We start from the raw sequence: 24,621 nt of genomic DNA, 5'->3' as shown, positions 1-24,621 counted from the left end.
TTGAGAGCAGCCCTGAGATGAAGGACGTGGGGGTACTGTTGGATGATGAGAAGCTCAACATCACCTGGCAATGTGCGCTTGCAGCCCAGAAAGCCAACCGTACCCTGGGTTGCGTCACACAAAGCATGGCTAGCAGGTCAAAGGAAGCAATTCTCCCCCTCTACTCCACTCTCCTGAGACCCCACCTGGAGTACTACATTCGGCTCTGGGGCCCCTAACGTAAGGAGGGCATGGACTTCTTGGAACAAATCCACAGGAGGGACACAAAGACGATCAGGGGGCTGGGGCACCTCTCCTAGGAAGAAAGGCTGAGAGAGTTGGGGTTGTTCAGCCTGGAAAAGAGAAGGCTGTGGGGAGACCTTATAGCAGCCTTCCAGTACCTGAAGGGGGCCTCCAAGAAGGCTGGAGAAGGACTTTTTACAAGGGCCTGTAGGGATAGGTCAAGAGAGAATGGCTTTGAACTGAAAGAGGATACATTTAGATTCAATATAAGGTAGAAATGCTTCACTCTGGGGGTGGTGAGGCACTGGAACAGGTTGCCCAGAGAAGTTGTGGATGCTCCCTCATCCCTGGCAGTGTTCAGATCCAGGTTGGATGGGCTTTTGGGCAACCTGGTCTAGTGAAAGGTGTCCGTGCCCACGGCATGGGGGTTGGAATGAGATGAACTTTAAGGTCCCTTCCAATCGAAATTATTCTATGATTCTACCCTCCCTGTACACTATAAAATAACTGAAGTGTTAAGCCTCTCCATTTTGAAATGAAAGAAAAGAACAACAGTACGAGTGCCAGAGTAAAAGACTACACTGAATTAAATATTGCCAGAAAGCTTCCACAGCCAAACCAGCACTTGCATGCTGCATGACACACTGGAATTGTCCTTCATTAATTTGTATTTCTTAATTACATAATTAGAACTGGACATATCATGACTTTCTCATTTAAAAGCTGAAGAGTGCAGAAATTTCACGTTCAAAACCAAGTAAAAAAGATAAACCCACAGGATCTTGAAAACATTGCAACAGTCTCACTCTCTGACTAATTTAGTCAGCGTTTAAAAGTTTTGCTTCAATTTTGAAATAAAATATTTTCTCAGAAAAGTTAAAATAAAACACCTTTTTCATTAAAAGATGAACACAAGTCAATAATTGGAAGCGTTTTCAAAGGCTCAGAACATTTCATAACTCAAAAAAGATTTCTCCAGCTGAATTGGTATTTTCTGGCAAAAAAAAGACTAGGGTTTTTTTTGTTTTCTCATCTCCATCCAGCTTTTTTTTTTTTAATATCTTTAACTTGTTGTTCTTTGTACAGCATTCTGACAGAGAGCTACATTCTTAAGAATTTATGACTCAATTTCTTAATTTTGACCTAAGAAATCTTTGGATTACATATCTACAGAGAATTTTATTTCCTTCAACTGTCCTCTTGAATTTCATGCATTATTTTGTGGACACGGTGCCACATGCCAGCATGATCATCCGACAAATCAACCTACAGGCAACAAGGATGCCTACATATAGCTTCATAGTAGCGCACAATGATCGGAAGTGAAGACTGGGAAAGGGAGGGGAAGAGACACTGGGATTCACTGTACTGTTGGTATAAGAGACACCTTGACACAATCCTTTGATTTAATATTTCACTGCTCTGGTCATCTTAGGCAAAAAGATCACTCATCTTCTCTAACATGGTAGCTTGCTTAGGAGGTTGACCAGGAGCATCACTAAACATTGAAACAATCCAGGACTCATGGGAAAGAAAGTGCAGCTCATGGGAAAAAAAGTCATTGCAAAACCCCCACTGTCATACTGAACTCCATGACAACAGCACCCTAGAATTTATTCTCATGCATTCCCTCTACGACAGTAGTTCCCAGCATGCACAGTTGGAGGAAAAGGTTGACAACTTGGACTTATCTACAATCCATCATGAGGCACATTTTTAAATACAAATCTTAACTAAGGAAAAACAGCTGAAAGAAGCTGCCTGATATACAGCCAGGCAATAAAAGTAACAGTGAAATATATCTTCTGCAATGTTTATGACATTTATTTTTACTGTAAGTAAGGGATGAGTGTTTTAGAAACAGATCTGTATTTTCATTTGCTTCCACAAACAATACAGGTAGCAAACTCTACAACCTAGCAATAAGTTATTAAGACAGCAAACAGCTTCTAGCAATGAAGTTCCTGGGGATTGCATCTGTACTACCAAACTGGCACAGATGGTCACCAATAAAAATATCAGAGCAGGTTCAAAAAATATTTAAAACACTCCTTTAAGAATCAAACTGTGTGAAAAGATCTGAATTTGTGAAAGTAAGTCTCCGAAGAGAATAGAATTCCATTATCACTTATGCAAGAAATGAGTTAGGAGGGAAGGTTCTTGTTATTTTGTGTGAAAGATATTTTTATCCAAATATATCTGCTCATGCTGACAGATATGGCACCACTGGTATGGAGGCAGTTTCCCATGAATGCATATTAAACAAACTCCTTCTGAAGCTAAGTTTTTCAAAACAGATGGACTTCCCAGACTGACGTCACCAATGCCTGCTTCCAACAGACACAGAACTACCGAACCAGGTAGCATTAAGAGTTGATACAAAGTTTTGAGAAGGACCAAGCTGTGATTACTGCTGCTGTGGGTGAATTACTTCCACAGCCACAGAAACCACCATTGATCCATCCTATAGTACCACAGCCTCAGACAGGTTGAATCACACCCTTAGCAGAAAGGAAGAACAAAGAATAGAGGAAAAGGAAACCCTGAACTCTTGTCACACCCAGCTTGGAACTAGATCCAAACATTTGGCTTGCCTTTGCTGCTATGTCATGCTGCAGCTACCTCCTTTAGCGAGGCTCTCCAGCCCGGCCCACCAGCCCTTGTGGAAGAGCAGAAAGCGCATTAGCCTGAATGCCAGGCCCCAAAATGGGCTCAGGCAATTCAGCACCAGTCTCTCGGTTTCAGAGACACACAGGGATACCCTCTGCAGACTTGGCCGTGGAAATGGATGTGGATCATACCGCAAGAGAGGCAGATCAGCCTGCAAGTCATTCTTCTAGATCATTAGAGATGTCACTGAACTGAAGTCATCAACATCTACATGTTGCCATTGCTTCTTCTGCAAACAAAGCAGCAATTCAGCAGTCACACTGCTGCTGTCTGGAACATGTAATTTGAGGCTGTAATACAGGGGTACAGTCTCTTGATGGGCCACACTATAAGACAGACCATAACAATGAGACTCAGGGGATTCACAGTAAACAAGTAAAATAGTACTATTTACCAATGTAAATATTTTAAAGAAAAAAAAAAGCCCAAATTTCAACAGCATATATCCTCTCCATATATTGACACCTACATCAACATGTTGCTACTTATGACATGGGTACCAACTGTCAGTGCAGATTAAGAGAGATAAATGGTCAAATCCTATCAGTATTTATACACAAAAGGAATAATTTCTAGACAGAACTTACATTTCTAGATCATGGACTGTCAAAACAGACTTCCATCATGTTCCCAATTCAAAAAACATTTATGGACTTCTTGTTACCTGCACATATTAATGTTACAAGGAGCTCTAAGAATAAAATATTGTTTACAAAGGTGTTTCAGATGCTCTTCACATGTACCCCTTGTCTCTATAGAAGAGAAATATAGTAACCCAGTCAGTAATTCTTACTACCTCCCTCTCTTTGCAAAAAGCAACAAGGCAATAAAGCAACATACCCAGAAGAATTTGTAGCTCTGATGTGTGGTCATCAGCTGTTTCCCTCAGAGTTTTGCTGGTTGGGTTTTTAAGCTACACAGTTTTTTCAACAAAAACGATCTATGAGAAGTTATGACTCTGCTTCCCCTTGAACCTTCGCTGGGAAATACTGCCTTCTTATTAGCTTTACCCTGTTTGATCTAGCAAGTCACAGCTTCTGGATTGAGGTAGTAACATACACTTCCCTAAGCATACAAGTAATCTAGCAATCTCTGTCTTCTTTTTCTGAAGGTATTTCAAATATTTAGGATGCTAAGAAATGCTACTGCAGTATATCACATGAATGCCCAAACCTTTTTTTATATGTCCCTTGGGTTCCTTAGAAACATTTCCTTTTGAAACATTTTCCAACAAATCAGCTACTTGTCTACAATCATACCGCGTTTTGCTTGCTTTACACAGAGTAGTGAAAAGAACAAAATCACCACCAAAATAACCTGTCCCTGATTCCCAGCTCAGGGCATTGGAGTTCACAGAGTTTTGACTCAGCAGCTCTTCTTCAATGCCTCAAGTCTACCTGCCCCCACCCTCAGCAAAACAGTCACCCTTATGCAAAAGGGAAGGTTAAACTGCCCTTAAGGGAGTTGCTGCCCATAACTTACTACGTCTTCACACATCAGAAAAGGTCCAAACTATGCTATCCATTTTGGCGGTGAGAAGTTGTGGATGCCTGACAAGCTACAACAGTGATATCATCTGCCTGACTTGCATGAGGATACATAGAAGAAACATGACGGATAGCAAGACAGCTGACTGCAAAGCTTTTTTTTACAGCAGCTATTCCAGATACGCCACATGAAAACATGTCTTCAAAGACAAAAGAAGTTTTGACATTAACTTCAGTCAAGCTAGAACATTTTCTTCTAAACCACTAACCACTTTGTCTTTCTTAGGTATCAGCCTTCTAACAACACCCAAATCTATTAAACCCCCCAAAACTGTCTTTCCTTTGCCCATGAAGTACACAGCAGAAGACTTTGATGGATTGTATTAGTCAAAGAAAATAACTTCAAAGGCATGTATGCCATATGCTTACTGATGTCAGCTTAAAGTTGGCAAATGCAAGTAACCAGAAATAACTAGGGGGTGGGGAGTTCAGAACAACATTGAAAAAGAAAAACTCATGTTCTGTAATGTAGAAATGTAGAAATAATTTATTTATAAATTTCACCTACATGTATCTTCAGTTGAGGTCTACTCCCCTTCCCCAGCTCCACAAAGAAACTCTAAAGAGTACATCTATACAGAAATTTAAAGCAGAATATTTTTTAATATTTTAAAAATATTTTAATATTACTATTTTTAAATGGTGTTATTTAAGGCAGGTATTTGCGACAAGAAAACATTTAAGACATGCTGCCTCAGTTTCTCTAGTGAGATATTTGCTTCATTTAGAATAGGATTGCTTAGTAAATACTAAGAAATAGTATACTTTGGCAAGAGTTTGGCAATAGGTACGAAACATGCAACTTGAGATCCCCCGATACAGACTCACAGTAATAGAAAACAAAACAAAAAAATTAAAAATAAAAAAGCCCAAACCAAAACAAGACTTTGTTAGTAGAACCTAATCTTTCATTTTCTCAGGCTAGTGGAAAAAAGGTCAGAAAGGATCCCAGGGCATTTCTGCTAGGACACATGCTACAGGGAAAAGAAGAGCATGGCAAAGTGACAGTAGTTAGATGAAATAACCATTTAACATTGCTCCTTGTGACTTTCCTTACCTACATTTCTCAAACACTGCACGGTGACAGCAAATCCTTTTGTTCGTGGCAGTAGGTGATACTTGAGCTTGGGCAGTCCTTTGGCTTCGGCTACCTGCATGCTAATCTGGTGCTTCTGTTCTGTGAACCTCGTGCCCTCGCAATGAATCAGGAACTAAAACCAAGAGAGAACTACAGTTAGACAGCAGCTCAGGTCTTCTACATCTGTCTGACCACAGGCCTCTCTAATTCCCACCAACACAGCTCAAATGGACACTCCTAGAAGAGACAGGTGTAGTCACATACCCATTTAGGTAATTTAATTGCCCTGGAGTTAAAAAACAAAACAAAACAAAAACACAAAAAAAACCACAAAACCCCACAATTCACCTCCCTAAACAAAAAAAAAAAACCAAACCCACAAAAAAAAAATCTCAAAAAAAAACCCCTAAAAAAGCCAAAACCAAACACTCTCAATTGCCCCACCCATCCAACTTGCCATCCTCTGGTTTGAACTCTCGCCTCTAGACTTAACATCTGCTCTGCTACTTGCTGTCAGAATGACTTGCTTTCTCTGAATGAGTCACTCCATCTCTCCATCTCTAACAAGAGACACTCAAAACATACCTCCTGTTGCAAATCTCTCGCTGTTAGTGAGGTGTTTGAGTGTCATGGTATCTAAAACTTGGTAAGTGTCTAAACCAAACACATTTCTAGGAAATGCTTCAGTGCCCAGCTTGCTTCCCTTCACTCCAACCCACTTGCTTTCACTATGGCATGAGGGCACTGACAACTGCAGACCATAACTTTGATGCCAATGACTGAGCTGGAACAGATGTAAGGCACTAGATCCAGGACAACTGAAAGCCTCATCCCCATATGAACTATTCAGTGGAAGTGTTCAGACACGAATTATTACAATTTTGCTACTGGCAGGCAGGGGAGAGCAGGCAGATCTTGGGAGATTTACCACTTGTTTATCTGCTTTCTGTCAAGCCTGAATGCAAACACATCAGAGAACATCGCCAAATCATGCCAAGTCCTCATAACCCACCGCAAAGGTTTAGCCAACAGAGAGACTGAAGAAAACTAGCCAAGCAACCAGTTTCAGTTCCAGCTCATCTAAGAGCTCTTTTACTCATGTATCACATGCATAATGTTAAACAGCTAGATGAAACATACAGAAGCTGATGAGAAAATCCTTCTACCCCACTTAGCATGCTCTGCCTTTCCACCTTCCAAGGTGCTCTTGCTGTGCCTATTGACATTACATCACCATAAAAATGCAAATTAAAACACCACACTGCAATAACCCCAGGTGTGCGTCAACAACTGTCTCTCTCTTACTATCGGTATAGCTCCTACTTAGTAATCCCTCTACAGCAGTAAAGGATGGTGGTGGTTTGAGCTCACCAATTAGTGCTGAACTGCCTAGGTGTACAGAAAGGCATTCAACACCTTTTTAAGAGTCACAGAGCACAGGCAAATCCCTGCGAGAGATATTAGAACTAGAAACCAAGAACGGTCCCTTTGCTAGACAGCTTCCTGCCTGGAAGTCATTTAATCATTATCCAAGCACAGAGCTTAGATTCAATTGCTTAGCGCTCATTTAAAACAATGACAATTTTTTTTAAAAAAAAAAAAAAGTTTTGTTTCAGAGAATGAGAGATACAGCATATATATCTTCACTAGGAAACTGCTTCTTAAGCAATAGTTCCTTAGTAGGCTCTTGTGAGGCTACTTAAGGTACCATTTCCTTAACTGAATCTCCCTTTTGCCATCACCAGCTCACGAGAACTAGGATTTTTCTGATTACTGAGAAGAGAAAAAATTCAAAGGCTTTTCATTCCCAGACTAGGAAATCCAAGGCAAGCTCAATACTAAAAATGATCGTGATGCAAAAAGTGACGCTTTCCTGTTACTGAACAGTGACACCAGTCCTCTCCCTGTAATGCTGCCGATGGCCCCAGGGGCCACTTCTCTGACCAGGTACTCATCTGTGGCTCCCATTCTACTGGGCCATGTCAGACCTAGCGTGTTCACAAGAATGGCAGAACCACAGGGAAACGGAATGAGAAAATACCAGTATGAACACAGCAATCTTTTGTGAGAGGGGAGCTTAGGTAAAGAATACAGCTAACGTGTTTCAATACAATGTTGTCACATGCATCTGCTATACCGCCATGAACCCCTGCATATACCCCTCTCCAGCTCCTGCATTTAGAGGACCACAAAGTTTACTGAATGGATCACAGTGGAGGTATTTTTGCAATAACATCTGTAGGACTCTATACTATAGAGGAAGAAACTAGACAAGACAGACTATTACATTTGAAATTCAAGACAGAATTCAATTCTTAGCGAATACCCTCATGATACTGCCAGGAAACTCATGAATCAAAGTTCTCAGGAACAACCTGGTGACTATCACATATTGTCTATGCCCTTCATCCCTCCCAAGTGCTACAGCACCTTACACTCCACTTCTTAGATGTCGCTCACCCAGAAGTTTTCAGGGTAGTCCCGGAGATTCAGCAACTTCTGCATGACTGTTTTCCGGTCTTCCTCCCACTTACGCTTGCAGAAGACTATCTCTAGGAAATACCACATCCAGCCAATGATAGGCATGTAGGAGAGCTCCTTCTTTGCAAGCACTTTGGAACTCTGCAAGACAGAGTCAAAGCAAGTAGAAGAGTTACACCAATTAGAGTTTTCTGTGGGTATGACACGTGCACAGTTAGGTACTAACATATTGATTCATATCAACCAGTCCCAATTTTAACACCAGTGCAAAAGCAAAACAAAAATAAATAAGGTTTTCCTCATACAACAGAATAGTCAAATCTAATCTTGGGCATATGCATGAAAGAAGACTTCCAGAATTAAACATATATATGTGTGTGTCTGTCTGTCTATCCTACTCAAACCCTGAAACCCAAAACACAAACCGAATTCCTTAAAACACTGAGGAATCCATGCAAAAGACCCAAACCACATAAAATGAATTCTTAATTCAAGCAGACGCTGGGCAGTGGCAACTCAAGTTCCCTTGAGATACCTTGCATCTTTACTTCTCCCCAAAGCTGGGACATCTCACCATGACAGGAAAAAAAAAAACAAAAACAAAAACCAACACACCCCAAACTATTCTGAATGAGAAGCAGAGTCACAGAGACATTGCTGCACAACAATATGTTGATGCATACACATGGTTTCCCAATGGAAGAAACCTTAAACAACACTCCAAACAGCAGCAATAAAAATACTTCCGTTGTGCTTAGGTTTGTTTATGGAAGGGCAGAAATACTTACACTAATGCATTTCTCTTCAGAGCATGCTTCTGAAATATAAAAAAAAGTACTGATCCTGTCTCACAGGTGTGACAGACACTGAAGTGATACGTCCAGACCCTCCAGAAGGAGTCTATGGTTTATTAAGCTTTCAACAAGTTTCAAATCTCAAATCTGACTCCAGAACATAACTCCATGATCCTCTCAGAATGACATCCCTTTGGGGAGGAGAACTGATTCCACTTGCTCCTGTCCTGTCTTCCAAGCTAGCCCATCTTGGTAAGCTGTCTTATATTTCACTTTGTAATTTAAAGAATAAATTTGGATGTGTCAGGGGGTGTGTGTAGAAATTGTTGCTTCAACATTTCCTGAAAAAGTGACATTTTCTTAGAGGATAGATGGAGGAATTATGGTCCAGTTTTTATCCATTATATCATTATAAGGTATCTCATCAAAGTGCTCTGCAGATGGGTTCCAGGACATCATATTTGACTGGTAGGAATTATTTACTGGTAGAAATTCCCATCAACAGAAATTATTTGCTTTTATTTTTTGATCACTTTTCTTCATTTGGTTACTAGGGGAAGAGACTTGACCTAATTCTTTTTCTCAGCTCATTTCTCTCATCTGCTCTCCTTTCTTGAGAAGGAAAATACCTTAAACAATTAAGCTATCTAAAAGCTCAGAAGACAGGAAGGCTAGTGCACATCATATAGCTACACTAGCAACTGTTACACAGAAGCAGAGCAGAAGATGACATGAGACAATTCTGTTTCTAAGAATGCAGGAACCATCTCTGTCAAGTGATTTAACACTTCGTAATAAAGTGCTCCCTCTTGATTATTTGAGAATTTCAGTGATGGGCCCATATCAGGACTCCAAACCCAGCTGTCCCACAAGGAGCAGCCGTAGGATTCAGCACACTTTTTGCCGTTTCTATTTCAAGCCATGTTGGTCATTAGCCCCTATTCATGGCAGCAGTAATCCTGAGCCCAGACTCCTCTTCCAGCTCTCCAAATTGGCTACAGAGGAACAGGCTCTCCTCCCACCACTTTCCTTAGCTCTCTATTTTTTCCCTTTTCTCATAATACAAGTAATTTTCTTATTTCCAACATAAATGTAAATAGTTCTAGCATATATCTTTAAAAGCCTCCAAAGAGCATTATTCTTCTGTAGGCCATGTACAGTATAGCTTCCATTCAGAGCACACAGACCAGTTCATACGCTCTTCCACTGCTCTCCCCTGTACATGCCCGAGGAAGACAGCTGAGCCAAGGTGTTGCCCCAAGAAACCCCAATAGCTGCCAAGTGTTTCTAGCTGAGCAGGGAGGGCTAGAACCTTAGGGAATTGCTGCCTGCCTCAGCCACAACCAGGGCAGCTGTCAGCTACAGCCTAGCACAAGCCACTGCACAATGAGGCAAACAGCAACAGTGCCACCCCCCAAAAAATAGAAAAAAGCCCCCCATACTCTGAAAGTTTATTCACAGTAAGTGTTCAGTCTTATAAGACCTATCATAAACAAATGTTAAGTGTGCTCTGTATGTACATGGATGTACAAGACCTCCAGAGCAGAGTCAGACAAGGCAATCTAATAGTTCTCCCACTCAGACTTTAAAACACAGGAATCCTATTCCAAAAACCAAGCTAAAGTAACTATTTCACCACAGCTATTTTGCATATTTTTAAAAGTGTGCGAGTTACACAAGGGGAAGGAGAGAGGTTGCCACCATTGTTTTTTTCCCCAGTGGAACAAAAAACCAATGTGAGCTAAGGTGTCACGCAGTGCAGGTATAACCACCAAAGCAGAAGGGATGTTTGAATTCTTCCCCAGGGCACGTTCTCACTCATCTTCTGTGCTGACACATTCTTAAAATTTAAAAGTGCTTTTAGACACGTGAGTGTATGACTCCTTAGATGCAGATAAAGAGAAACTAAACCACCTTATGTTGTTTTGTGCACCCCATCTATCCTAGGAGTAGAAGGAAGGCTAATGACACCGAACTAATTAAAGAAAGGAAACTCCTCAGAGCGTTACACTGGTAAGACTGCTCTCGTGTGGGAGTAATACATTAGGCCCCCCTCTCAGTAGCTACCATCTCTCTTGCAATAACAAGAGCTACAATCTATTCTGTTTCAGTCACCTACCTGTGCACAGCTCCTGTGTAAATACCTGAGGGGAAAAACGCAGCTCTAGTTGAATCGGCCATTACCTTTTCCTTTACCAAAGCGCTTTGGTAAATATGTGACAGTCACCTCTAACCTTCAAATTCAGCAGAATAAATTTGTTCAATAGAATAAATCTCATTTAAAAGTGCTGATTTATTCCATGTAAGCTGCCTTCTTGAAGGCAGTCAAACATTTTCAGTGCTCAGAACTGTGTAATTCCAACAGGCGTTAATGAAATTATCACTGGATGAGGACAACTTGTCTACAGTAACAGCATTTTAATCCAGGTTAATTTCTTTTGGCTGAATTTGTTCAGATGGAAATACCCATGAAGTTCTCCTTTTGTGAATGATCGCACTAACATAATGCAAAAAAATTATTTTTACGAGCTTGATTTAGATGTGTTTGTACAGTTATGCTGTCACAGAAAGAAAATCTTGATTTATATGTCCAGCATCAGTTATTTGACACCTCTTGATCACAGAATGCAACAAACAGCATGAAATTAACCTGCAAGCTGAGGATGTCTAACAAAATTTGTTCCACAGTTTCAAAACAAATTCATTGTAGCTGCAAACCATTAGCAGCAGCAACTTGCCTCGTTTATTTGCTCTCCAGGCTGCATTGACATACTTCTGATGAGTCTGCTCTGTTTCTGAAATGTAGCAGTCCTTCATATCATACTCTCCAGGACATCAAGGTAGAAAGATGTTTCTTTAGTCCCTCAATGCTATGGTTCCAGAAATTTAGTTAGGCTCCTAATTTCTAACACTTCATATTGAATAAAACATTCCATGTTGGAAAAGTAACACAGCAATATTTTAGAGGTTGTATGCCCAAGCATATGCTAAGATGCAATACAAATAATAATGTAGTTTTGGCTGCCTTTGTGAACAATTATATAACTTCTATTCATGTATTAAAATGTACAAACGAACTACTGCATTCACACACTCAGTCCCATACAATAACTTAGCAAAAGTCTCTTCTCACACCTATATTTAAGGCCATACTCAGTTTTTCCAACTGAGCAACTTCAATATAAATAACTTCTAAATAAAATTCGGGTTTCCTGGCATATGAAACAGATAGTTAGGGTTAAAAATTATTACATGTGCTTAGCAATTTTTTATGAGAAACTGAAAGCAAGATAGTTAACAACTGGTTTTTCATAATGGTTTTCTGACTTGTCTACCCTGCCAAGGAATAAACAACTATGGCCTCTTTTGGAAATGCATATATTTTAATGCCAATATAATAAGCCAATCAGAATGATGTTTGTGTTTTGTCAAGGTAGAAAGACCACCAGCATTAACAACTCAAGAGACCAGAAGATGAAGAGATAAACCCGCAGGTTTAGCTTTAAAGCGCAGGCAATTTTTGGTTGTATAAATGTCTTCATCTCAGAAAAAGGGTTAGCAAAATTACTAAAAAAAGCTATTTTATCACTGCTTGGTCAGATCAAGCAACGAAGCAGAAGGGTACAGTGAATCCTGGCAGGGAGTGTACTAATGTGTTTGTGGTTCATGCCCTGAGTAACACCTCCGTCTTCAGAACATGCCTGAGTCCTGATTTCAAGTTCTGGTGTCCAGAGGGTCTGTTTTCAAAGGCATGCTTAGCACACACCTTGAAGAAACTAAATGCTACTAATGTCTTTAAATGCTGATACAGTAGATAGGCTGTCCACCACTAAGAAGAAGGTAAGTCCTAGGACTGGAATGTCACAGTCAGGAAAAGGGAAGGGCACAGCAGAGTGCAGGGATCTGTCACCAAGACCACGTCTCTATGTACAGAGCAGAGCAACACACAGACACCAGAGTTGGCATTTACCCCAGCCATTACACCAGCACGGGATGGAAAAGCAGAGCATCCACGACACAACCAACACAGTCACCCTGGCTCAGGATCATAACAACAGCCCTGCCTTTTATTTGGAAACATTGGTGTGGACAAAACTCCATCCTGTTGGGGCTATGCTGTTTCCGACTCTACGGAAAGCCAAGCGGCGGCACAGCTCCTCCTTCCCTTGCAACTTGTTGCAGGCACCTCTTTGTCAGGAGGGGTCAGGACTCAGATGTACAGGGATGCCTATGCTGCCCATGGCAGCATGATGTTGACTTGGCGTTAAGCACCCCCATATTCCCTCCCTCCTGCACACATCACTGAGGCCTGGCAGCAGCAGGAGGCAGGTATGTGTGGCTGATGGGTGTCGAGGACTGAAAACAAAACAGAAAGATCCCTTCAAAAACAAAAAACAAACCCCAAAACAAACCACAAGTGGGATACACATGCAAGTAATTAATAGTTTGGGCTAAACACAGGTTTGCCTGAAATCCTTGCCAGCTTCTAGTTTTTGTGAATTTTGCTTCCTTCTTTGAAGTTTCCACTACAACCAAAAATCTTCCTAAGGTTTGGTGCTGCAAACAGTTACACGTCAGTAAATTCAGCTGCATAGAGCCCAACTGTAGCTAGCAAGACAATCTCAGTGGCTACAAAAAATTGCAAGAGTAAAAGTGAGCACAGAATTGCTTCTTGATGTGGTTTTCTCCTTCTCCATTACAAATGGATAGATCTCTGGCTCTCACTCAGTACTGTCAACCTAGTACCTCCTAGCATTTCCAATGGGTGCTCCAAAAGTAGCATCTTAAAGACAAAATTAAAAGGTAAAATAAATGTTAAATTGCCAATCCTTTTTTTTTTCCCCTCCTCCACAAACACATGCTTCTGTATTCTTAGCATCTCCTTTGGTCATTTTTGCTCCATTTTCTTCCACAGCCATTTAAAAACCTTCATGAAAGCAGAGAACCTCACGCCACCAAAGTATAAGAACTGGGTCCTTAGAAGAGGACTCAGGTTCACAGACCTAACAACAACATGCAAGAGACTATGCCACCCCCACCCCAGCCCCTGCAAACAGCAAAAAACCAAAACCACATTGATTAAAAAAAAACAAACACACCACACTGACAGAGCATTATAAACCTGCTGAGACTTTCGCTATGAGGAGAAAGGAGGAAGCCAGTACTGGAGAAGAGAAACAAAAGAAGGAGCAGAACAACACACAGATTTAATGTTGTGACTAAGACCAGGAGGGATAGTTTCCATATCATGATTAAAAACATAGAGGAAAAGGGAAAGACATTTCTCTTTTGTGGCCAGAAGGGGCAAGAGACATTTAAGGAAGTTTAATTTTGGTTTTAAATCACCAAAACCAAGCAAAAAAAAAAAATCAGTTCTTACTGGCTTAATTTAATAAAGGTTCAAGCTATAAAATACTGAGAGTTTGGGCACATGCTTGGAACACCGTTAAGAGCACTGCTGTTGCCCGCCAGGGCTGCAGGGTACAACTGGATGTCACAACAAAGCCCTTCTGTCTGCCTGCTGCAGCCAAGGACAATCAGTCCCACTCCTATGGCCATAAGTTGTCTTCACCTTCACCCTCTTCCCACTCCCCAAGTCCTTTCTCCTTTTTTCATTGGATTTCTTAAGGCAGAAGAGAGAGGAGGGGTGTCTGAAACATGCCAACACAGGGCAGATAAGCACCAGAACAGACGCAGGAGACAGGATGGCACTGTGCAAGATTTCATTTTCAGCAGCAGTGGACATGAGATCAGCTTAGTAAGATGTTGGTAGATACCTGAAGTTTGCATAGAAACTTCATGGAGTATAAAATTAAATAGCATTAAATATAAAACCCCACTGGCTCACAAACTCCTTGAGCCACAAAACGCTGGAGGCTGGAACACCACTTCGAAGTCTCTCTAGACACTTGCCTTTTTCTTGTAACTCCTTTCCCAAACATCTGCTTTTAGCCTCTGTTCAAGACCAGCACTCAACATAATGGTTCTCACATTCCTAACTGTGCTGCACACCAAACTCTGAAGCTTCACACACTGCAAGCTTGTGTAAGGTAGCACAAAGTCAAACCAAGCTACACCCCCCATGCCTATGCATTTATCCACTACCGTGCTGTCCCAAGCCAAGTACCAGTATGCCCACACAGACAATTCATTCAGGAAACTGATGGTGTGTCATTTTCTGGTTTTTGGTTTGGTTGTTTTAACCTGGCTTAAGATGAACCTCAACTGGTTAGCCATTCAGCAGGGAAATGCACTGCTTTGCTGTGTAGACATCTATGCAAGTGAGAGCACATGAGAACTACTTCTTACTGGAACAGTTAGCTTCTGGGAAGTAAGACCACAGTACATTACTGAAGAGTGAAACAGTTTAAAAAAACCACTCCTAAAATATTCTGAAGATTAGCAAAAATACAAACTGAATAATGACTGTAAGCATCTAAATATAGGAAAAATTCTTTTCAGTTAGTGCAGCACAGTAATTGTCCAACAGCTATGCTTTTATGTAGTGGTTTTCTTATGTGTAGGGAACAGTATAAAAAAATTAAAACATAATCCTGATTATCTTGGGAAACTATTAAAAAAAATTATTAAAGCTAATGAGATTCAATCCAACCACACAGCACCAATGTAAAACAAGGTATTTTTGACCTTGTAGGCTCCTATTACTTTGTATACTGAAATAATCCTTCAAGTTTCTACAATAGTGCTTTCTGAAGAAGCACCTGACCCTCTAAAACACAGATTTATTTAGAGAACTGTAGCCATTAGGCTCACACAATTAGATAGACTATACTAACGTACCACTGTATAATGAGCACATTGAAGGGACAATGGTTTTGGCACGTACATCTGCCTGCCAGAAACAGGTTTCCCTACATCTCCTGATGTCTCACGTTATCCTCCTGCTCTGTGCTCAAGTTGTAGACATGACAGTAGAATTGTTCCTCAGTAATCTGGAGCCAACCACCATTTTGGTAATACACAGGGCCTGTAATGCTTAGGTTCGTTTTCCTCCAGTTTTAAGGCCCCTTTTTATTTTTTCAAGCAGACTGTCATTATTATAATGTGAAAGCAACCGGAGTGGTGCCTGAATCCAGGAAATGCAAAGAGCCCAAAGGAAAGGCTGCAAAAAGTCATAGGTTCACGCAATCCAAGGGCAGGACTTTTGACAGTGGCCAGTAGCTAAGTTAGAAGAGGATGCTGCAGAAGACTGCCAAAACAAGGTATTAGTCTGCTTTCTTAGGAGGGAGGAACTCTTTATCTAAATCCCTGTTAGAGAGAGACTGTCATCATCACTGTAGAATTAAGTCAAGCTGGCTTGACTTAATCAGCTCCATGAGCTGACAGGGAAAACAAAAAAACCAACCATGAAAATAAATGCACATGTACTCGTAGCCTAATGTAATAGTGTGTTCAACTACGGACAACTCATTCCTCCCACTCCTCTTACTAGCTATAACCTGGTTACTGCTTTCACTTGAGGTGGCAACTCTTTGATATTGAGAGACGGAAACTACATCATTCAAACTCTAGCTGTGGATTTGGAAGACTTCACTGGAGAAAGCAAACAAATTCTACAGAATCACAGAACAGCTCATCTTTCTGCAGCACAATGAACTGTAATAGTTACCTAGCAAGCACACAGAGAGAAACAACTGTAATGACCTCCACAGGTTAAAATAATCTTCTTCATCAGCAATAACTGCAATGTTTTTAAAATTTCTGTGGATGCCCAAGCAATCTTGTCTCAGTAGTCCGCGTACTTGCACTGCATTGCTTTAAGTTCACCTCTCTAAGTCTGGACAATGGCTGAGTGAAATTTGAGCACAGATCTGTTAATTTTCAAAAACACAAAGAATTTGTTTTGTTTTTTTCTGCATCCAAGAAGAGTAAGTTCATTTTAAATGCTAATCACAACTCACCCCCAAGACCCCAAATCTTTCACAAAAGTTCCAGCCACAGAGGAAGTCGATTTCAAAGTTGTGATTAAGGATTACAATGGCATTCTCCTTCCCATACTTGTGGTAACTCTCTGGGTCAGTGTAGAGGGTGCAGTCGGTACCTGACCACCATTCCAGTAACATCACCATCTCTGGAATAAAGAACAAGAAATACATGAATGTACAAAGTATATGCAAAACCACAAAACAGTAACATGTTGAAAAGTATCGGTCACCTCAACAGCGCATGGCAAAGAAAAGGTTGTAATGAATTAGAAATGCTGAACATAAACCACAGTGTCACACATCTTGGTACAGCAAGGTGGGGGGACAGGGAAGAGAAGGGAAATAAGGACATTGCACAGAAAGAGGGAGCAGAAATTTTCTACAGTGATATTGAGAAAAAGGAGTTTCATTTATCTGAAAACTGCAAATTCAATGCTACAAATTACTTCATCAAAAATACCTGTAAATTAGCATTTATAGTTTACAATAGTACAATAAATACATGAAGAACAGAACAAGCTTATAGCAGAAACAAACATACCTATTCCTGCCACACACAGGTCCTCATGTTCCTCTAAACACTGCACAATTATAGACAAGAAAGCAGTTTGGACAAGACACCTGGAACCAGGTCTGTTATGTGTACACCCTATGCATCATCCTGTTAACTTGTCAGAAGTATGCCCTGCTACAGCTGAGGCAGTCTACATTTGACAGGGATGTATCAATCATCCAGAGCAAAGCCAATAGCTCAGACTGAATGAACAACATCCATCCCCAGACCAAAGACAAGGTGGGTGGGTGGCTGCCAAAGTGTGCAGAGCCAAGAATAGTTGTTAAGAGCATAACCGTCTGCACGTCCCTTAGTTGATAAACTGATAAAGCAAACAGGAAACAGAGGTGGGGTTGGGGGTAACAGGGAAATCACAGTTAAATACCTCAAAATCACTCTGGATTGGCACCCAGATTTTTCCCAAAACCTAACTGTAAGAAATGATAGAAGCATTGGTAGGACAGTGAGGGCTGTTTAAAACAGCTGTACTTACAAGCCGGAGAATGGTTTCTCAGCAGTCTCCTAGTGACTATCATACAGCTTTCACCCTCGTATTTGCTTATCCCATTACCAAGCACTGGCAAGAAGCAGGCTTTGTATTTGTTTTGCTTGTAACTATAAGCCTGACCACAAGACTTGTGAATTAAACCTTTATTTAGCAAAGTCTCTCTGGTCTGGGGCATGAGAATTTGAGATGAGTCAGTAAAGCCAACAGGCTTGGTAAGCTCTATGTCCATGGAGATGGAAAAAGAAAATCTAAAAGCAGTGGCTCTCCTTAAGTAATCCACGTCCTCAGCCGAGGGGACCACGGGACTAACGAGAACTGTCTGTCAAGATAGAGGAGTTAAGGGACATGTTTGCTTCCTGTCAAAGCTATCACAAAACATCTGCACCAAAGCAAAGGTCTAATGTGAGGGGTTGTTTTTTGCTAAGTGAAACTTATCCCCTTCTCAGGGCATATCTGTGCCATATGAATGCCTCTACTGGAAGGATGAGACACCCGAGATGCTCTCCTGGTTTCAGGCAAGCCCGGAAGCACCACAAATCCTCATTCACCTCAGGAAAGATCAAAACCAGGCCAGTCTTTGAAACACTTCTGAAATAATTTCAATTTAGGTCCCCTACTGGCCTCAACTAGTGACCAAAAGCAGAAAACAGCTAAGAACAAGTCTACATTTTCAGTCATCATTAGCGAAATTAATTGCCTGAAGCTTTTGGATGACATTGTGCTGTACACTGGAGAACAGGCATTAGTGACATGAATGAATTTTATGTAACAGTGTTGCAGCCAGGCTAATAGACAATTCTATTCAAATAACATTACCTTAATATGATAAAACTATGTTTATAGTCCAGATAAATGACCAACTTGTCAGTCCCCCTGCTTATTTCTAATTAGGGCAGGTAACTACTACCATGACAGGAGTACATATTATTCAATGCATGCTATTATGCATCAAAACAATAGTCAGAGATGTGGAGGGAGACCTAAACTGCCATGTGTTAACCAAGCAGCGATTTTACTGGTTGGAAACCAATTTCCCGATGAAAACCAGAGATATTAATATCTCAGCGAGAGAGCTGTGCAGATACAAAAGTGTATACACAGCTGCACTTCCAGACTTCCCCTGCTAAGAGCTGCTTTGTGACACACATTCACAATTTTACATCTTTCTAAGGGTGTAGCTTTCCATTAGATTTGTATTGGAAATAAAAGCCTTCCACTCCCCAAAACACAGCAAAATTGAACAATAACCTGAAGGGGACGGATGGGATGGGGGACAGACATGACCACACCAAGCTGCAAACCTTTACACAATCTACAGTGTCATCCTGGGGCAGAACACAATCACAGAAAAGAAAGGATGTTAGTGACAGGATTAGTTTGTCTTTTGCTTACCTAGGAACCCAACTAAGAGAATAAATGATTGCCAGATGGGATTTTCTCATTTATAACCTCTGCTGCCATTAAACCTATTGCCTAAAACCAACAAGTAGAGGTGATGACTGTGAGGCTTCCTTGAAGAAAAAGCCAACTTTGCCCAAGAAAAGACTTCAAAGCTATCCCACTTCAAGTGTGGTTTTTTAATTTTGTCTTTTCCTAAGGAATTTGAACAAAACTAATAATACACCCTGAATCTCACTATATAGGTGTGACGCATGTATAGAGCTCTTCAGTTACATATTTTCAGTCTCAAATGCATTCCAAAAAAGCATAGACAAAAATATTTCTATATGTGGTTTGATTCTTCAGGTTTCAGATAAGAGGGGTTTTTGTTTGACTAAATACTGCAGAAATAGGTCCCTGTTCCTCACCTTGAATGCCCACTTGTGACTGATGTGCTCATGCAGTTCCTGCAGAAACACCAAGCAGGCACTGAATGACCCTGTATTAAATACAATAAATACCATCTGCCAGCCTTTACGTTCTTAACATGTTTCTTCCCCTCACCTTCCCTACTCTTTCTTTCCCCTTCTTCCCAGCCTCTTCTGTCTTTGTGGTTCTCAAGCAATGATTAGTAGTGTCAGTTTGCGCTACTCTTGCATCATGCCACCAGCTTACTTCCACAACCTGCCACAGAAATTTATTACCCAGAAACTTGCTGCGGTGGCTCAGCAGCACAAGGTCACTCACACACACTCTCCTTCCCTCCTTCACAGTGTAGATGATCAGTGCAAGCTTCCTCCTCTTTGTACACCAGCCAGACTGCATAACTAAAAATCAATTTACATAGGGGGAAAAAAATTATTCTCTTGCTCCTAACCAGGGCTGGTACAAGATTTCCAAGGCTTCTCCCCATCCCCTTTCATGAGGTTTTGCAGTTTGATCATCACAACTGAGCTGGTAAATACATATTCACCCATGGGGGTTCTTGCCTTGCAAAGCAACTCCTCCAGTGGCACTTCCACACAATTAATACAAAGGAGGGAGAAAAACCAAAAGAACTTGAAATCTCTCATCCCCGCTTTGAAGGCAAAGACTTTGCAGTATGTTACAACTAGCTTCAGGAGAGGCTAATGACAGGGAGACAACATGACTGCAAAGCCTAATACAGATACTCCATCTGCTTAAGAATTTTGAGGTTTTCTACCTGTCTGGAATAAAAAAAACCCTCATCCTGCTACACAGAACGGCCCCTACCTCCTGCAACAGTAGACTGCTTCCTAGCCCTTCACTGGACAAATCTGAACTGCCTCAATGCCTGAACTTACCGAACAAATAACTAAAAAGAAAACACCTCTAAGGCTGACCTGAACTATAACTAGTTATATGAAAAACATTTAAGGGAAGAAGCGAAACGCACACAGAGTCTACTGAGAATTGTTTTTTTACACCCCAAAGTTTTGGAAGAGTAAGTCATTAAAACAGCTAACATTGTTCTTCTATAGCAGTTGTTAGTAATTCCTTTAGCTAACTATGCTTGATAAGCCATGGAACCAGTTGCTTACAAGATTAACCATAAAATGCATATTTTAAAATGCAACTAAAAGAATAGTTACGTATTGACTCAATAAATAAATAATTTGAAGATCTCAAATAAGTACATAACCTGTTTTAAAGAGCAACAGAACTGTTTGCATCTAACATTTTTCATTTTCTTTAACCTATGCATCAAGGCAACACCAAGAAAGAGAATTTAGAAAATTCTTATGGGAATATATGGTAAAAGCATAGTAAACTCTCCAATACAAATAAAAAGCAAGACAAATGGGCAAGCTGTGACCACCATTTCAAAGACCAGACAGGGATCATCAAGTCCAACTGTCAATTCAACACTACCATGTCTCCTAAACATGCCCTGAAGTGCCACGTCTACACGTTTTTTGAACACCTCCAGGGATGGTGACTCTACCACCTCTCTGGGCAGCCTGTTCCAGTGCCTGACCACTCTCTCAGTGAAGACATTTTTCCTAATATCCAAACTAAACCTCCCCTGATGCAGCTTGAGGCCACCTCCTCTCGTTCTATCGCTAGTAACCTGGGAGAAGAGACCAACACCCACCTCACTACAACCTCCTTTCAGGTAGTTGGAGAGAACAGTAAGGTCTCCCCTCAGCCTCCTCTTCTCCAGGCTGAACAACCCCTGTTCCCTCAGCCGCTCCTCACAGGACTTGCTCTCCAGACCCTTCTCTAGAGATGCTCCAGCAACTCAATGTCCCTCTTGTAGTGAGGGGCCCAAAACTGACCACAATATTCAAGGTGCGGCCTCACCAGTGCCAAGTACAGGGGCACAATCACTCCCCTACTCCTGCTGGCCACACTACTCCTGATACAAGACAGAATGCTGTTGGCCTTCTTGGCCACCTGGGCACACTGCTGGCTCATGTTCAGCCAGCAAATGATGAATGAGTATATTGCATAGAACACTGGGGAAAGCATTTTAAAAAAATCAAAACAAACAAACAAACAAAAAAGGCTAAAGACAGACTGACAGACAGTGTAGTCCAGTCTGTGCCTGGCCACAGAAGAATGACTTACAATAACAACTTACTACCTTTCCCGATTTTCAGACTATAACGTCTAGGTGCACCTCCTACATATTTTCCATAGAATGAATTAAGTCTACAGGTAACTAAGAAAAGCAAGTCTATTATCTTCTCTGGACTACTCTAAAGCCCTCTGTCCCCCACGGATAGTAGATAGTAATATCTACTATATTAATGGCAAAGCTACCTAAGAGGTTTTCAGAACACTTCCAAGTAGTGACGACTCTACAGCCTCCTTACACAGGCTACTCTAGTGCTTCACTATGCCATCTAACCTGACCAGTCATTTATTTCTAGTCTCTATGCCCTTCTTCTCCACAGGAGCTGCAAGTACTTATGAGGAAAACTTGAAGGCAGTTCTTCTGTAAGCTTGCACTGATTAGGTACATGAAATTATTGGAGCTCAGAGCTGGAACATTATTACATGTGTACAAGAAAATTTTAAAAAATAACATCATTATAAAAAAGCATCTACATATTTCTGGTGAGGGGAATAAAAAGCTAGTTCTTGGAAAAAAAACTGTAGCTGAGAAGTCAAGGAATGCCTTCCCCGCTTCCCCAAGATGAGGGGGAGGTCATTCATGGAGCACAGCCACACAAGGCATCAGCTCTCCAGCTTCAAGCAGCTTCCCTCCCATTCTTTATTCTGCGTGAGCAACACAGGCAGGTCTACCAATAAGGTGGAATTGACTAATCTGGTCCACTCCAAGACAGAGGTCCTGGTCTTCAACCTATAGGAAAATGAGTAAGTCGACTGTTTTAAACCGAAGAGAATACCAAAGTCCAGCTCCCTCTTGCCTCAGCACCACCACCCATCACCCACTGCGACTTACCCTAGCTGTTGGTACAATCACTGTTATCTCTGGACTTCCTTCCCCTCCTTTAAAGCTGTTTCACAGCAAAACATGGGAGGCTGATGGCAGGGAAAACCATGCACACAAATTTAAAAACAAAAACAAACAAACAAAACCTTTCTCTATTGGCTGCAGTTCTGCTCTTGGAGATTTTTGCCCCAGTCCCCATGGGAGATCCTGTAAGCAACTCCCTTGAATAACATTTCAATGAATTACATGGCTGTGCTTTTAGGGACAGAAATCACCAACAGAGAGCAAGGCAGGAATGACAACTCTTAATTGCTCACCCATCACAAGAAGTTACCAGATGCGCTTGCAAAGCGCAGCCCTTTCATGTATTCAGGCTCTGAGACCCTGAACATTTTCTTGCAGGAAATCATTTTAATGTCCTTCTCTTCACCAGTCTTATATTCCAACAAATACAATGTGCTGCTTTTGCCAGAAATGACTGAGGTCAGTATAGCATGTGCTGATCAAAGGAGTTAGTACTAACAAACATGAAAGACAACAAAGCCGCTTGGCAAATTCCCATTACACCAACATTAGCTTTGTATGGGCATGAAACCAGGAAGTCACATCTCTTCCGGATGTGGTTTCTTGTTGCCCAAAACACCATTGACTTTCTTTTACTGTGCACAGAAGCACTACCACAGAGGAACTGCTTAGCAAAATAAAAATGCAGTGCATCCACTGCAAGTCGCTGTGCAAAAGGAGCACCAGCCTCGTTTCAACGCTTTCTTTTAAGCAACTTCCTATATATACACACTAAAAATAATTTTTTCTCCATGCACCTTTGGCCTACTTGTAGATTTTATTATTTTTAAGCCTGCATATCTTCAATTTAAGAAATACCGTCCCTACTTAGCTGCTTTGAGTAAACCTTTTCACTGTTAAGAATGGTACATTACAACCCTTCGGTTTATAATAAAAACCTCAATGTTCAGTTCTTCATGGGAATTAGTTATCAGCAGGAGGGAGATGACATCCCCAAAGTCCAAAAACTACCAAATACAGCCAGCAAGTGATCCCCAAAAAGTTTTGGGAAGAAGTTACTGATGCTCTAAGAAGATTAACTGAGAAGAGGAAACAACATACATCTGTCTGAGCACACATGCATGTTTTCCACATTGGTGGATTCATATAAGTGACTGCTGCTTCCACTCAAAGAAAGCCTAGTCTATAACATACTGAAACCAGCCAGAATATAGCTGGGAAGGATGATTATGAAGTTATGGTTTTTGTCACCTGTGTGACAGAATGCCTGTCTACCTCCAACTAACATCAATGTTCCACAGACAATTCCCTGTATTTCTCTGTCCTGTATCGCTACCCTCCCCAATCCACAGATGCCAACCCTTCTTCCCCTCACAGGCTAATGGATGAATAGATAAATTAACCTTCAATCACAGAATCACAGGTTGGAAGGGACCTCAGGGATCATCTCGTCCAACCTTTCTAGGAAGAGCACAGCCTAGACAAGACAGCCCAGCACCCTGTCCAGATGACTCTTGAAGGTGTCCAACGTGGCCAAGCCAACCACTTCCCTGGGGAGATTATTCCAATGGGTGACTGTCCTCACTGTGAAAAGTTTTCCTCTTGTGTCCAATCGGAGTCTCCCCAAGAGCAACTTGTGTCCATTCCCCTTTGTCCTCTCCATGTGACTCCTTGTAAAAAGGGAGTCTCCATCTTCCCATCTTCTTTGTAGCTGCCCCTTAAGTACTGGTACACAGCAACGAGATCCCCTCTGAGCCTCCTTTTCTCAAGGATGAACAAACCCAGTTCTCCCAGCCGATCCTCATACGGCAGGCTTCCCAGTCCTTTGGTCATCTTTGTGGACCTTCTCTGGACCCCTTCCAGCCTGTCCACATCCTTTTTGTACAGCGGGTACCAGAACTGTACACAGTACTCCAGGTGTGGCCTGACAAGTGCTGAGTAGAGTGGGATAATGACTTCTTTACCTCTGCTGGTGATGCCCTTTTTGATGCAAC

At 41.3% G+C, this 24,621-nt stretch overlaps 1 protein-coding gene across 3 annotated transcripts in view; it reads right to left on the bottom strand.

The window, feature by feature from the left end:
* AGPAT4 (1-acylglycerol-3-phosphate O-acyltransferase 4) overlaps positions 1-24,621 on the bottom strand; it is a 91,139-nt gene that overhangs the window by 24,966 nt on the left and 41,552 nt on the right. For all 3 annotated transcript variants that reach the window (XM_064446945.1, XM_064446943.1, XM_064446944.1), the window contains 3 exons: positions 16,715-16,884; positions 7,978-8,139; positions 5,497-5,650 (listed from right to left, as the gene is read on the bottom strand). In XM_064446945.1, coding sequence (XP_064303015.1) covers positions 5,497-5,650; positions 7,978-8,139; positions 16,715-16,884 — 486 coding nt within the window. The remainder of the gene's footprint in view (positions 1-5,496; positions 5,651-7,977; positions 8,140-16,714; positions 16,885-24,621) is intronic.

The sequence above is a fragment of the Phalacrocorax carbo genome, chromosome 3, assembly GCF_963921805.1.
Source record: "Phalacrocorax carbo chromosome 3, bPhaCar2.1, whole genome shotgun sequence".
In the NCBI taxonomy this organism is placed as follows: Eukaryota; Metazoa; Chordata; class Aves; order Suliformes; family Phalacrocoracidae; genus Phalacrocorax; species Phalacrocorax carbo.
This window is presented reverse-complemented; position numbering and strand designations above follow the sequence as displayed.